The sequence below is a fragment of the Cornus florida genome, unplaced genomic scaffold (genome assembly GCF_030987335.1).
Source record: "Cornus florida cultivar Cherokee Brave unplaced genomic scaffold, ASM3098733v1 CherokeeBrave_3.0.0_Hap2_Chr08, whole genome shotgun sequence".
NCBI classification, from domain to species: domain Eukaryota; kingdom Viridiplantae; phylum Streptophyta; class Magnoliopsida; order Cornales; family Cornaceae; genus Cornus; species Cornus florida.
In genome coordinates, this window is record NW_026775578.1 from 71,423,318 (window position 1) to 71,440,231 (window position 16,914).

Here is a 16,914-nt window from a genome sequence, read left to right on the forward strand (position 1 = left end):
TGCAAGCTGAATAAAGCCTTGTAGCTGCGTGCTTGGTTTAAGAGGTTCAACACTGTTGTGAAGAGAGTGGGGTACACAGGCATATCATACTCTTGAGTCAGGCAGATCATACTCTCTTTATCAAGAAGCACAAGGACCGCACCACTGCCTTTATTGTATATGTTGATGATATTGTTATCACTGGAAATAATCCAGAAGAGATTCATCGAATGAAGTCATTCTTGGGGACATAGTTTGAGGTTAAAGACCTCGGACAATTGAGATACTTCCTTGGCATCGAGGTGTGCAGATCCAAGAAAGGGGTGTTCATTTCTCTATGGAAGTATGTGTTAGATTTTATGGCTGAAACCGGCACGCTTGGAGCTAAACCTATTAGTATTCCCATTGAGCAGAACCATAGGCTTAATGATGTGGATGGCGATCCATTAGATGATGTGGGAAGATTTCAGCAATTGGTTGGGTGACTGATTTACTTATCTCTTACACGTTCGGATATTGCCTACTCTGTGAGTGTGATTAGTCAGTTTATGCATGCTCCACGTACACCTTATCTTGAGGCAGCTCATTATGTTTTTCGCTACCTCAAGGGTTCACCTAGTAAGGGGATATTGTGGCCACTTGTGTGTTGAATCCTATACGGATGCTAATTGGGCAGGGTTTGTGGCAGATCGACGATCTACTTCAAGAAATTGCACATTTGTTGGATAGAGTCTTGTTTCATGGCGAAGCAAGAAACAATCGGTAATAGCTAGATCTAGTGCAGAGGCTGAGTTCAGATCCATGGCACATGGAATTTGTGAGTTGTTATGGCTACGAAGTATGTTGAATGAGTTGGGTTATCTTGTTCGCAAGTCCATAAATTTGTATTGTGACAAGAAGGCAGCGATTAGTATTGCCCACAATCTAGTTCAACATGATAGGGAAAGCACATCGAAGTTGATCGGCGCTTCATCAAGGAAAATCTTCGTCTTGGGCTGATTTGTACTCCATATGTTAACACACTTGATCAGGTTGCTTGTTGATGTTTTGACTAAGGGTGTGAGCAAGACTTGCTTGCAAAATATGTCAGTCAAGTTGGGCATGATAGATATCTTTGCACCAACTTGACGGGGATGATAGATATCTTTGCACCAACTTGAGGGGGAGTGTTGTCAGGGGCTTATTTGTTATCACTCATATAATGTTGGGGGGTTATGTGTAATTTCTAAAAATTCTTAATCTAAATACAATGTGGTGGAAGGATGAAAGTATTCTTTCAATCTTTCCCTCTTTCCCCATCTTTCTCTCTTTTTCTCTCCTCCTCTCCTTTCTCTTCTTCATCTTCTTCTACTTTATTGCTACTTTGATTATCTTTTAAAGACAACACATACAATCCAGAAAAATTATGAAAGAACTTCTTAAATAAGTAAAACAAGAAAACTAATACTACAAGTCAAAAAAAAAAAAAAAAAAGAAAAAAAAAAAGAAAGGAGAAAGAAGCTGCCAGCCGATAAACGAGGCTGTCAAGTGCCGGACATTCCCTTTTTTCTCTCTCGAATTCTATGGATAATAGATATAATGTGTGTGTGTGTGTGTGTATATATTAATATTCTTTATTTAGGACTATCACTACAATGGAATTACTTTTTTTAGATTAGGATTTTCTAAAAAAGAATAAAAAGGTATCAATAAACTTTGTAGGGGGCACATGTAATTTTTCTAACTCAACATTAATAATTATTAAGAGGCCTATAAGCAAGGCTTTCCGAAAATGTGTGAGGGGCCAAAATAAGTTTTTTTCAAACTCGGCATCAATAATTATTACTCCCTTTGTCCCAAAATTCTTGGGGTGTTTGGGGAACCCAACTTTTTATGGTAGTGGATTTTTAGTATTTTTTTATTGTATTGATAAGAGTGAATTTTCAAATTTATCCTTGGTAAAAGACAAAGGACGACTCTGTAATTAGTGCACTTGTTTAATCAAGTCAATGTCAAGAGGATAGTTTGGGAATGTTATAAAAAATAGTACAACCATTTTTGGAATGAGACATGTATTTTGGGATATATCAAAATAGAAAGATGCTATGGCACCATACCGCATGGCACCGGCTGAGTTGGGACAAGTATTTTGAGAGGGAGGGAGTAAAAGAAACCTATAAAAAAAATTGTGTTGGGTGGGGGGGTGCCATTGTGGGTAATGTAGATGTGGCTAGTATTTCTATTAGCATGGTAGACATATTGATGGCTACAGAATGGAAATCTCTCTCTCATAAATATATTGATGCGTTCTCACGATTAATGAATTTAGATGTGTAGAATATGACAATTGAGAAACACCAATTTTTAAATTAATAAAGCCACTACACAACTATATTTGGAGTATAGGGAGTAGGGATTGAACATATGGACTATAGGCTTGGATTGAAATTAACATTGAGCGTGAGATTAAAAAGATGATTATTGGTTTGTTTGAACTATTAATGTAATTAAACTAAGTAGAAATTGCAAATGAGATAATATGAAATGGAAATTGGAGTAAGGTAATAGTGAGAGGGACTTAGGGTATGGATTTTACCACTAAATTCATGTAATTGCACCAAATGCCTTCAATTAATGGGGAAAACAAGTTGTAATGAAGATGTGGCTACAAGCACACATAAATAAACAAGTATATACTACAATTGCAATGAATAAGCATGAATTATCAAATTCAAGTATGAATTGTCTACCTAACTACGATTATTCTAAGGTGTAGAACAACCTATCAAGACTAAGCATAATTCATCAAATTAAGAACAATTGTATCTAATGAAAATACTTATCTAAAAAAAAATTGTATCCAATGAAAATAATGCATGGCCATCATTGAATACAATTACAAAAAGTACTCAATGTAGAGATCAATCAACAATCAACCACATATAAGACAACATATAGTCAATTAGAAGATTAATTGGAAGAACTAGTCAATACAAAGCTTGGTACAACCAAGTTTGAATCCACAAGACCAAACAACATATATAACTTAGAAATCCCCAAAAATGAAAGACGAGATATAATTTCATAAGCTTAGGGCTCATCCAAGCCCTAAGTGAAGATTTAGCTGGTCATAGAGACGATGGATGTCATCTTCATGGCTTCAAATCCCATCTCCATGCTTAGCTTCATCTTCTTCTTCCAACTTGAGAGCAAACCCTAGAGAGAGAAAGTAGAGAGAGCTCCAATTTGATCCCCAAAATTGTAAATCAAACCAAAAAATCCCCTTGTCAAATGGGCTTGATCTTCTATTTATAGGTGACTCTAATGCTCCACATGAGGTCAGACCCCGTACACAAGGACCCTTGGTTCCCTTCCTCCCGGGCTCCCTTGAAGAAGGCTTATAATCTGAAATTCGCAACTGCCAGGCCAGTATCCGATTGATCAGATCAAAAGTCCGTTCCCTCGGATTCTGAACAGACATTCCGATCAATCGGATTCTGAACAGACAATCCGATCGATCGGGTCTTCTTTGAATTAGACCTTTAAACTTTTCTTCCATTGTTCTCCGAGGCTTGGCATCTTTAAACCCTTAAGGCATTGGAATTACCCCTGTTGGATCTCAAGTATCTGAAAATAGAGAATGAAACAAATCAAGACTAATACGGAGGAGTAGAGATAGACCAAGTTGCTAACTAATGAAGATTAAGGGCTGAATAATGCATATTTCAGCACTTATCATATATATTCGTATATTTGTTTGGAGAGGAGGTGAGGTTTAGCTGCAGATAGTTGCAATTTCTCCTCAGCTCATGTTCGATTGCGATAAAAGTTCACTTGCATGAAAATCTATTCAAAAGACTTAGTTAGGCTTTTTAAAAACTTAATAGAAAGCTTGGGCTGTGTTGTAAATATTAAAATGGGAAATGGTGGAAGGTGTTTCTTTTTAACTTAAAACCGTTCGAGTGTTTGGTTCAGATTGGACATTTTGAAGAATAGATCATAACCTAACAGTTTCTGTATCTGGAGAAGATTTCATATAGCTTCTCTTAATGCCTTAATGCTTGTAACATAGCACAACCTCATATGTGGAATTATCTTAGATGATTTTATATTTCTTCCATCGTCGTTCTAGCAAATATTTCTCTTTACTTTCTAGATATGGAAATATCTCATGAGTGCATTAGATGAAACTTTGATATTTGATTATGAAACTACATTCCTTCTCTATAAATTTTGACAGATTATCACTTGCCAGTTGTTTATCACCCAGCGCTTCCATATGTTGGAATTAGGAAAGGCATTATTCATTTAAAAGGTTATATATCAAGAATGCTATACTCTTGCTTTATGTATTTGCTAGTGTGGTCTTATTTCTATTATGAACAGCTAAGTATATCGTTCTTTCTCATAAAGAAATAGCAATTGTGCCACTTACAATTGCCATGCGGCTTTTATATATTAATTTTGTAAGAGCTTAATATGCACTGTTGCACACATTTCTTAGCAATTTAAGCTTCTGAGATAACAACTTGTCTTACAAGGTATCAGAGATTTAATTTTAGGAGATCTTGATTTAAATTAATTTATATATCTTGTTTGTCTGTGCAAGTTTGTACTCTATTTTTACGTCTGTTTGTATCTCCGCATGTGAGAGGGGTCACAACTGAGAGAGGGCGTAAGAGCTCAATGCATATTGTCAGGCTCATCCCTTAATAGCTTAAACTTTCCGAGCAACTGGTGGTTACAAGGATGGAGGGAGGTGTTATAGTTTAAATTTCTATGAGACGGGACATATTTTGTTTTCTTTCTGCATTGCATTGCATAAAATTTTCAATTAAAGCTTATAATTTGCTCTATGTAAATGAAATTTGGCTGAATCCAGACATTTTTGGAACAGTATTGTTCATAAACTTGTTGACTCTTGTGGTTTGCTTTATATGATATACAAATCCATCAGTGCTCTAATATCATCTGCAATTCAATTTTTGAATCATCTTTCGGTCTGTCAATTTTTAGGAGTACATAAATGACAATTGATTTTACCTTTAAGCTGCTGTTTTCATCTTTCAAGATCTTATTAATGTTTGTTGCACAATTTACTTAATCATTTTGTTGCTCAACTTATTGGAACTCTTCTTTAATATCATGGAATGGTAGATACACAAGCTATTGGATATCGCTCGATCAATAGCAAATGTAAACGCTAATGATTACAGTTCCTTGGAGTATATGCTCGACCGCCTAGAAGACCTGAAATATGCCATCCAGGACAGGAAGGTGGATGCCCTAGTTGTTGAGACCTTTGGGAGACGTATAGAGAAACTATTGCAGTGAGTTCTATTTTCAATGTAAAACTTATTACTAATTGTTGCTTGTGATCTCACAGAATATGAAGTTGATAGCCTTTCTTCTTCTTTTTAAAATTTTTTTTTTTTTTTCTTATTTTTATTTTTTTCGTATATTATCTTATGGAACATTTCTGTAAACTACTGCCAGATATGATTTGTTTTCCCTAGAATAAATTTTAGGTGTTTTTTTTTCCATGATTGGTTTAGTATTTACGTCTCTCTATCTTATTTATGATATCCATATGTCCCCAAACTCTACAGGGAGAAATACGTTCATCTTTGTGGGCAGATAGAAGATGAAAAAGTAGAATCATCAATTACCATGGCTGACGAAGAGAGTTCCGTGGAAGAAGATGCAGTTCGTAGTTTGCGTGCAAGCCCTATAAATCCGTCTTCTAAGGACAGAACATCTATAGAAGACTTTGAAATAGTAAAACCAATCAGCAGAGGTGCGTTTGGACGAGTTTTCCTCGCCAGAAAAAGGGCAACTGGTGACTTATTTGCTATAAAGGTTAAAAATCCGTATTCCCATGAAATCGATGAGTGGTATACTGTTTTTTATGAAATTGATAATTAGAAGGTTCTATCTTCTGGTTTCATGATTTTTAAAGAATTAGTATGTTTTCTGTTTAGAATTTAGAAAATATAATATAAACAGCAAATGAATATCAACCCCTAAATAGCATGTATCCATGGAGTTGATCCTCTAATATCTGCTAAGCATTAACTAGAACGAAACACATTCCCTGTTAAATAATGGATTATTCCTTATTGGTCTTCTTCTTCTTTAGTCTTTTTTAATGGGAATTAAAATGCAATTATAAGCTTGACTCTCTCTATCCAAAGGCCTCAGGTACAACCTAAGAGTTCTTTCCCTTGTATTAGGGTTGTTTTAAGACCTTGATCTTGAGGCTATTCCATAAAGTGAATATGTACAGGCTGGTCCTGTCTTGTTATTGCCTTTTAGTCGAGGAGTAATTCCAAGCCAAAAAAGTTTGAAAAGACAGTGCTAAAACTATTTTGGCATGTGATTAGGGTCTTTTCTTTTATTCCTCCCCAAAGCTAGCAGCATATAGACTTTCACTTTGGTGTGATGTTTCCTAAGAGAATGGTTGCACTTAATTTCCTGGTTCATGATTGTACAATTTATGATGCTTCCATTTTACATTTCAAGAATCCAAGAACCAAAACGACCCAACCCATTTTGGTTTGGTTTGGTTTCGTTCAGTTTTTGGATGTCTCAGGTTTGATTTGGATTGGAAAATAAGAAAACCGATATAATTTGGTTTAGTTTTGGTTGATTATTGGGGTATATCAATATAATCTAAGAATACACCATTTGCTTTTATTTACTATATATACATTTATATTATTCTTGTTTTCATGTAGATATCTTGTTAAAACGAGGTTGCAGATTGATATAGAAACAAAGCATTATTTTAGGATTGATCCATCTACCTGAACCTGTATTAATGATGTCATGGGCCTTGCTAGGAATATGATATAATATTGCATGCATTGGGAAGTATGTTATCACATTGGTGACATGCATATTAAAGTTATACATACAGATGAAGCAAGAATCTTGCTCAAGTAAATGACTTCCATTTCATGTTATTAATTTTATTAGAAAATATTTGAAGATGCCAACAATTGAAAATTAGCAAAATCTTTTATGGAACTGAACCTTATTAACCATACCGAACCTTGGATTGGTTGGGTCAGTTTGGTTCCAATAGTTTGTGGGCTGGTTTCGAATTTAAAAAGAAAAGAAAAGAAGGGTATACAATTAGAAGTTGATTAAAATTCTAGGTTGATGCTAAACTGACTTCCAGACTAAAATGAGTTGCACCCTTAATTATGAAACCAAGGAAAGGTCTCTAGTTTGGTTTGTCTAACAGCTGGGATACCAGAAGGTATTAAGGAAAAAGGCTTTGTATATTTCACAGAGACTGTGAAGCATGTGAGTAGCCAAAAGAAGAGATCCGTTATGTATTTGTATACCCAGAGGTGAAGAAGTTTATATAAGAGAATCTTTAAATATATGTTGGTTGTTAAATTTCGATCTGGATCTTACAGTTTAGAAATGCTGAATCTATCTAACTCAGATCCAAATAGTAAGTCCTTACCCTCTTAAATGTCCTTAAAAAATAAAAAAATGTCCTAATTTTTTCTCTTTTCAACTTCAAATAACTTTTCTAACTTGACTGGTCAATTACTCTAATAACTAATTTAGGCTTTTTGACGCTTTCGTTTTTATGTTTTATGACTTTGCTTTACTTCATTTTTCTTTTTCTTTGGGTTTGTATGTTGCCCCACGTGTAGCAGAAAAGAGGCTTCAAATGCATTGCTTCAGGCCAATTGGCTCTCTCTATAAAAGTCCATAACTTTGTTTTAAATGAATGGTCTCATATCCAAATAGACCCGAATGCTTCACATGCTTTCCATTTTGTTATAGGCTCTGTTACATGGCCTTTCATGGCCAAATGACCGATTATTTTAAAATAAATTTTCATGTAAATTGAATAATTCCATGGCGTGTCTTATCATTGATAGTCATCAATGAATCTTTTCATCTTATAGATTATGTCTATCTTTGAAATGTCCTCTTATAGTCAGTGCTATCTAATATAAATTCCTTTTGTGCTAATAACTTTATTATTTTATGTGAGGGCTACTTTGCTTCAAAATTATTATGAAGACTTGTTTAAGCTCAGATGCTCCAATTGTTTGTCTTGATCTTTCCTACTATACTCTTTTTGCGTTATAAGTTTTTTCATTGTGTACTTTTAAGAATCCTTAAGGTGTGCAAATATCTAGAACCTCTCTCTCTATATATATATTAGAGAATCTTATGATTTGATCCAATCATGAAGATCTCATCAGTCAAACATTCAATCCTGATTTGAATAGCCTTGATATACGTATGTGTTAGAATGTTTGTATCCTCCATAATGTTGGGTCATTATGTAATTACCCATAGTAGTTAGGCTTATTGTGTAATTAAGCAATGTTGTGTAATTAGGGTGTATAACCCTTGTTCTTTATATAAGCCTCATTGAGAGGGCTGAATAAGGGACACAGAATATACATTTCTCTCTCTCTCTCTCTCTCTCTCTTTATCTCTCATGAATTTGAACATGGTATCATAGCAATATAGATTTATGGGTGTGGGAAACGACAAACGTGTTGCCCTTGTATGAGATTGGACTCGCGATTGGAATCGCGAGTGTGTTGTTGGTGTCTTTGCCGGAAGTTTTTGTCGCCGGTAGGTTGAGAACAGCACTCTTAGTCGTTATCGCCCTTCGTCGCCGTCAGATCTGAAGCCCGTAGTCGTCGTCATCAGATCTGCAGTCTCCTTCGTTGCCTTCAGATCTGAAGCCCCTTGGCCGCTTGTGTTGTTGCTGCGTTAATCGTCAGCAAGCTCGCCGACATCCACCGTCGTTGTTTGCAGAGGTGAGGCTTCGTAGATTCGTCCTTTTTCTTGGTCGGAAGTTGCTGAGGTTCTGATTCGGTGTGGTGTCGTTGCTGTGTGCTTGCCGGAGTCTGTTGGTGGTTGTGAAGAAGAACAGCCTTGTTTGGCTACGCGGCTATGCTATTCCAACCCTGGTTTACTAAAACCGGGATAGCAGAGACTTGGTTTTGATCCGACCCGGTTGCCGATTCTGCATTTTTTTTTTTCCCCAAGTTCGTCTGTTTTTTTACCTTCTCCATGGCTTCCAATTCAGACCTGTTATCTTCTAGCTCCTTCAATCCTCCCATGACTTTAGTCAAGCTTAATGGCAAAAATTACATTTTATGGTCCAAGTCAGTGGCCATTTTCCTGAAAGCCAAAGGCTTTGGTGCTCATTTGGTTAAGGATAAACCCAAAAGCACTGATGCTGATTTCAGTTCATGGGAACAAAGGGATGATCAGATCATCTCCTTAATGCTGAATTGTATTGAACCTCATATTAGCTCCAACTTGTTATATCTGGACACTGCCAAGGAGATATGGACCCGACTCCAATAGTTATATTCCGGTGCTGGTAATATAACCAGAATTTATGAGGTGTGTAGATAATTTTTTGACCTCCAGCAAGGGACTCAAAGTTTAGAAGAATACCTCTCACGGGCAATGGGACTTTGTGAAGAAATGAATATGTATCAACACATCATCTCTGATGTGAAAAGCATGCAGTAGCAACGTGAGGATTTTAATGTAGTTCGGGTTCTCACAGGATTGTCACAAGAGTTTGAACCTGCTCGTGCACAGATTTTGGGGAGCCCTGCACTTCCCTCTCTACTTGATATGTTATCTAGACTCCAGCGTGCCACTTTATCTAGTGGCGCTTCAGGAGGTGCTTTCAGTGGTGTCACTGCTCCTCCTAGCAGTGAACATTTTGCCTTAGTTGTGAACCAGGGTGGCTTTCAGTCTTCTTGTGGTGGTGGTGGTCGTTTTACTCGTGGCCGTGCCCGTAGCCGTGGTCGAGGCAGAGGCCGAGACTCAAAACTTTGTACTTACTGCGGTCTTACTAATCACACTGTCAATTACTGTTGGGATCTTCATGGGAAACCACCACCTTCTTCCTATGCACATTAAGTGACTTCTAATGATGGAGATTCTTCTCTCTCTGCCACACCCACTACTCCACATGTGGCTGTTGAGAATGCTATGGTCATGATTCCCCGCGATGAGTATGCTCAGTTTCTGTCTCAACAACGGCCTTCCACCTCATCTTCCATGGGTCCTTGGTCCAATCAGGTAGTGCCCCTACATGTCTTTTGTCCTCTAGTCAGAGTCCCTGGATTCTTGACTTTGGCGCATCCGATCACATGACCGGTAGTTCTCATCTCTTATCTGATTTTCAGTCTGTTCCTTCCTCCCAAAGTGTTACTCTTGCTAATGGATCATCAACTAAAGTTTTGGGTTTGGGAACTATTCATCTTACCTCTTCTATGTCCCTTTCCTCTGTGTTATTTGTTCCTCAATTCCCTTTTAATTTGTTGTCCATTAGCAAAATTACTAAATCTCTTCACTGTTCTGTTACATTTTATCCCACATGTTGTCTTTTTCAGGATCTCAAGACGAAGAAGAGGATTGGTACGGGACATGAAGTAGGTGGCTTGTATTACTTCGATCTTGCACCATCTCCTACGGCTTTTGAATCATCTTTGTCTTCTTTCAAGTGGCACTGTCGTCTCGGCCATCCATCACTATCAGTTTTGCAGCAGTCCTCGGTCTTAGTCGTGTTGAGTCCATGTCTTGTGAAACATGTCAGCTTAGTAAGCATTGTCGTGTATCTTTCAAACCAAGGGCTAATAATCGTGTTGCTAGTCCTTTTCAATTAGTTCATTCAGATGTATGGGGACCAATAAAACATATTTCTATTAATGGATTTCGTTATTTTGTGACCTTTGTGGATGATCATTCTCGGATGACTTGGTTGTTTTTAATGAAAAATCGTTCTGAGTTGTTTTCTATTTTCCAAATATTTCGCAAAGAAATAAAAACTCATTTTGGGTGTTCCATTAAAGTTTTACGTTCTGACAATGCCAAAGAATATTTCTCGGACCCATTTAAGACTTATTTTCATGCTAAAGGCATCATTCATCAATCCTCTTGAACTTATACTCCGCAACAAAATGGAGTAGCTGAACGTAAAAATCGTCATCTTCTGGAAGTCTGTCGTGCCCTTTTATTTCATATGCATGTTCCCAAACAATTTTGGAGTGATGCCATTCTTACGGCATGTCATCTTATTAATCGGATGCCCTCATCAGTGTTAAAAGGTAAATCTCCTCATTCTGTTCTATTTCCCGACTCCGTATCGTTTAATTTGACTCCGCGAGTCTTTGGTTGTGCGTGTTATGTCCATAACCTTGGACCCGGTCTTGATAAACTCGACCCTCGTGCTACTAAGTGTGTTTTTCTTGGCTATTCTCGCACTCAGAAGGGCTATCGTTGTTATAGTCCTCACTTTCAACGCTATTTCACTAGTGCTGATGTAACATTTTCTGAGTCTCTCCCATATTTTTCTGATTCTACTACTCCTCTTGATTTTACTTCTGAGCCACCTATGCCAACGGTTCCCTCTCAGTTTCCTGCTTCTGCACCTCCTCGCTCTGCTGTCCCATTGTAGGTTTATACTTGACGACCTTGACCGCCTACTTCGCTCCCTCCATCTCCTTCAGAGTCTTTGGATCTGACGCCTTTACCTGATGATTTGCCTATTGCTCTCCGTAAAGGTATTCGGTCGTGTGTTACTGCACATCCCATTTCTAACTTTGTCTCCTACCATCATATTTCATCCTCTTTATCTTGTTTTTTATCCAAAGTATCTGCTACTTTTGTTCCCAAGACTTTGCAGGGTGCTCTCTCTAATTTGGGTTGGCGTCAAGCTATGGTGGATGAAATGGATGCCCTTCACCGTAATGGAACATGGGATCTTGATCCCTTACCTCCGGGCTCCAAAACAATTGGTTGTAAGTGGGTCTACACAGTTAAATACCTTCATGATGGGTCTATTGAGTGGTTGAAGGCTCGTCTAGTGGCAAAGGGGTACACTCAGACTTATGGTGTTGATTATGATTAGACTTTTTCCCCGGTTGCTAAGATTTCTTCTATTCGGGTTCTTATTTCCATTGCTGCCAATTTTAACTGGCCGTTGTTTCAATTGGATGTCAAAAATGCCTTCTTACATGGTGACCTGGTTGAAGAAGTTTATATGGAGCAACCACCTTGGTTTGTTGCTCAGGGGAAGTATCGTCACATTGTTTGTCGCCTTAAGAAGGCCTTGTATGGACTGAAACAACCTCCACGGGCTTGGTTTGGAAAATTCTTTGAGGCGGCATTAGAATTTGGTCTTAACAAATGCCAGACTGATCATTCGGTATTTCACCTGCACACTAAAGCTGGTTTCATTTTCTTGTGGTGTATGTAGATGATATTGTGATCACAGGTGATGATTCTGCAGGCATTGCTAAGTTGAAGTTGTTTCTGCAAAATCGATTCCACACTAAAGACTTGGGTAAACTTAGGTACTTCTTGGGTATTGAAGTTGCTAAATATGAGGAAGGTATAAGTTTATCTCAACGAAAATATGTGTTAGACTTGCCAGAAGAAATGGGTATGTTAGGTGGTCGTCCGATTGATTCTCCTATGGATTCAAATACAAAACTTGTGTCTGATGAGGGTAATCTATTCAATGACCCGGACAGATTTCGTCGCCTTATTGGGAAATTAATTTATCTCACTATCACTCGACCTAATATTTCATATGCAGTTAGTGTTGTAAGTCAGTTCATGGGAGCTCCTAGAATGCCATGGCGTGTCTTATCATTGATAGTCATCAATGAATCTTTCATCTTATAGATTATGTCTATCTTTGAAATGTCCTCTTATAGTCAGTGCTATCTAATATAAATTCCTTTTGTGCTAATAACTTTATTATTTTATGTGAGGGCTACTTTGCTTCAAAATTATTATGAAGACTCGTTTAAGCTCAGATGCTCCAAATGTTTGTCTTGATCTTTCCTATTATACTCTTTTTGCGTTATAAGTTTTTTCATTGTGTACTTTTAAGAATCCTTAAGGTGTACAAATATCTACAACCTCTCTCTATATATATTTTAGAGAATCTTATGATTTGATTCAATCATGAAGACCTCATCAGTCAAACATTCAATCTTGATTTGAACAGCCTTGATATACGTATGTACAGAGGATGATTGACGAAGTCTTCTTCTTTCATTGAACTAATATTTTAAATGAGTAAGGTGTCCCTGGGGTTTAGGAAAGCTTTATGTATCATGTTTTTGTTTTGAAAGAATGAAGACACGCCTTACGAAATATACACTTAAATTTTTTATTGAACATAACATTTTTGTTGTTATCAAAGCATCTTGCATACACAATGAGATTACATGACATCAGAGTAGTAGGCTGTTCAAAAGGAACATAGGTATTTGAAAGGCTTAGTTTAGTTAAAAAGTTCTTGAAAGTGTTGGAAATGAAGAGTATTCTTATTTTTTAGAAGTTTGGGAAGCACTAAAAAGAAATTTTTTGGGAAAGTAGGATTCCTATAGCTGCTTACTATTTCAAAATGTGTGGTCTTCAGTTTCCTTGGAAAGAAAAAGAAGGAAAACAATAAAAATATTTATTTTCTAGGAAAATGGTGCCAGATATTTTAGCTTCCTGTTACAGCCTCCATCACTTTTCTCGTCCATTTCAGAAGATTAGACATGTATTTCATACTGTGATTTCTTTTTCATTAATCTTTTTCTATCTAAATGCCTATGAGATTCCAAGTGCATCTATGGATTCTATATTTTTTAATTTTTGATTAGATAATTCAGCTCAACAAAGTCTTTTTCCCAACTATTCATGGTCCGCTTAATGAATCTTGTTCTGTCATTTATCCAAAGGCATGATAAAGTTAAATAACATGCTATCATATCTTTCTTAACCATGTCAGTTTTGATTGAACTTAAATAAGACGATATTGACTTTTATTTAATTTTGAATTTTGTTATTTAATTTTGAATTTTGTTTTTCTAAATAGAGGAGCATAAAATTTTTGAAGTTGACCCTTGATTGACTTTTCTCTCTTGTCTCTCTACCCTTTTTGACGTCGGAGTCTTTTACTCCGGTGTCTATTGTTTTTCCGCTTTCTGTTGTTGGATCTCTGGCTTCTTTGGCAAGGATTTGTGACATGCAACGATCCTATCTCAAAGTGGCGACTCTACCACACCTCAATCTCCATGAAGAGATCAAAAGTTGCTCTATGAGCAATGATATGGTTTTTAGGGTTCATCGCCAAAGCATAACGGAACGAGAATCTGTTCTGAAATCTTGTTTGGTTGGCCGTTTTGATCGAGATGTGGGGTGTATTGAAGGGATCGAGGCGTGGGTGACGAAGTCTTGGAAGGTATCGTGTGGGGTGAAAGTTTCCTCCCTAACTGATGGCCTATTTCTGTTCAGGTTACCATCAGAGGCTGAGGCACTAAGGGTTCTGGATGAAGGGAGGAAGAGATGGGCGATGCTATATTATCCATTGATATTTGGTATTTCGCGGTGGGTTGTTCTGCAGTGAAAGATCGAGAAATACGAAGGGTGATGCTGTTTGGCTTGCCTCTCCATCTTTGGTGCCACAAGCTGTACGAAGCAATTGGAGACTTATGTGGTGGATTTAGAGGCGTGGAGGCGGATGTTTCGGCAAGTGGCAAGAGAATTCTTCTCTATGTTTCCGCCGGAGATGTGATGCCGAAGTTTGCCTTCGTTGAAGACCAGTGAGTGGCCTTTAAGGTCAACTTGATAGAGGAAGTCTCACCTTGCATCCTCCCGAAGTCCTATTGTGGTGTTGGTGAGAGTCCCTACCGCACGTATGATGTAACGATCAATAGTGGACGTCGTTGGAAATTGCAGTTCCATCTTGCCCCCAAGGAAAGAGGTGAGTGTATGTCAACACGCCGGCCGCGAGTAGGGAAGGCAGAACTAAGAGCCGTATGAATTACGCCCTCAATCAGTGCCCTTCATTACTTCATAATGATTGCTTCAACAGTTACCAACCACGTGGACAGGCACGTGGCATCACAGGTGCCTCTCATGCAGTGGCCTCTGATGGGCCTAAGTATGGACCCAATGCGTGTTCTGCGCCTGCTAAGCCCATGAATATCGGGCTGTTAGTACATCATGGGCCACAGGCTACAAAGGATTTAAAGAGGACTGTTACGTGGGGGCCAGCAACCAATTATCCATCTCCTTTCTAAATGACAAGCCCAGCCTACACACTATGTCCTAGCCCAGTTACGAAGAAGATAAGTCACGATTTGGGCCACAAGCGTGCACAGATTAAAAAGAAAGGTTACTTGGGGGCCAATAACCTAATTTCAGTTTTTATTCTTAACACCAAGCCCAACCCACCTATCTTTACAGAACTCAGCAATTCTGATCATCCATAGCGTCGTCTTCCTCACGACACCTCTGCAATCTCATGGACTTCGCCGGAGAAAAGGAGATGGATGAAACTCAGTGCTGACGAGGCCGGTGTAAGCATTGATGAGAAGGTTTTTGGTCATACTTAGTGTTGCACTGATATATCAGAAACGTCCTTTCCCGACATTGCACTGCCGAAGGGAAGAATCTTTAGATTTTCGTCTCGGGACTCTTATAGACATCGCCATGGCTATAAATGGTCTAGAAAAGACAAACAAAAGTGGATTTCCACTAATGATCCAGGTATGTCCTCAGCTCTACACCCTCGGAGTTCTTTTATTGCTCTTTCTTCTTCTTCTACTCCTTGTGAGGTGTTGAGGAGTGTTGTTGTTGAGACGGCAACGTAGAAGAGTTGGGGGGTTATCAATTATGCCTTTGGCACCTGAAGTTGAGTATGGTTTGAATACGGAAGGGAAGGAAGCCTACGAGTTTGTTATTTCTAAGCATGTTGACCTAGCTGATTGTGCAGTTAAGGACTTGCCTGAGGGTTACGGTCTGCGTGGGGAGAGATCTCCATTTTCAGTTGTCTAATGATGAGGCTATGGCTCTGTTTGAAGAGCTTCGTTTGCATGTAGCCTTGAAAGGCCTTAATTGTTTGCCACTTGCAGGGGTTGAGGAGAACGAGTCTGTTAGATTCGTGTGTAATGGAACGAGCGACTACGCTACAGATTCAGATACGACGCTTGAGAATGGAAGAGACATTGAAGAGGAGGTGAATGATGACCTGGGTTCCATCCAACAGGTTTGCTCTAATGAGCTTGCCCTTTGGCTGGGGAATGATTCTGATGTGTTAGTGGAGGAACCACTGGTTGTTGTGCGACCTGGCTGTTATGCGGCTGCTGATATGGGAAAGGATTGGGTAGTCGATAATATAAGAGTCACTAGTGAGCTGTTGGGTGTCTCTTCAGAGGGTAATAATGACCAGACATTATCCATCCTTCAAGCAATAGTCGAAGGAAGAGAGGTTGCAGTGACTAATGAAGTCGTGAACATGAGGCCTTTATTGTCTTGGAAAGGGGCACAGGAGGTCAAGAATCTTATCTCTTATGTCAATTATAAAGGGAAAAGAGGGGTGGTGAGGGAGAGGGGAAGGACCAGAAGCAGGAGTATAAGGATGGGACGAGGGGAGATAATCTTATCTGGTTATTAATGAAGCTACAAATCATTACATGGAATGTTCGTGGTCTCAACGACCTGAACAAGAGGAGGGTGGTAAAGGTAGCTTTAAGGAAGTGGGGGGCCTAGGTTGTTTGTTTGCAAGAAACCGAGTTGGCATCCATTTATGATGGGGTGGTTAGGAGTTTGTGGGGTGAAACGTTTGTGGAATGGGAGGCCTTGAATGCTACAGGTACTTCGGGTGGAATTTTAGTTATGTGGGATAGTAGATGGCTGTCTAGGATGGACGTGTGGATGGGGAGATTCTTCGTGTCTTGTGAGTTTCAGATGGAAGAGGACAATTTCAGATGGTTTTTTTTGGGGGTCTATGGACCGGTTGTTGATAATGATCGACCTATTTTTTGGGAGGAGCTTTGCTATGTTCAAGGATTGTGGTCTCTTCCTTGGTGTCTGGGTGGGGATTTCAATTCTGTTAGATCCCCGTTAGAGAGGTCTTCAAATATGGATCAGTTTTCT

At 38.5% G+C, this 16,914-nt stretch overlaps 1 protein-coding gene across 1 annotated transcript in view; it reads left to right on the top strand.

Annotated features, from left to right (window-relative positions):
- LOC132268110 (probable serine/threonine protein kinase IRE) overlaps positions 1 to 16,914 on the top strand; it is a 72,141-nt gene that overhangs the window by 25,125 nt on the left and 30,102 nt on the right. The window contains exons 5-6 of the mRNA XM_059768845.1: positions 5,116 to 5,288; positions 5,568 to 5,817. Coding sequence (XP_059624828.1) covers positions 5,116 to 5,288; positions 5,568 to 5,817 — 423 coding nt within the window. The remainder of the gene's footprint in view (positions 1 to 5,115; positions 5,289 to 5,567; positions 5,818 to 16,914) is intronic.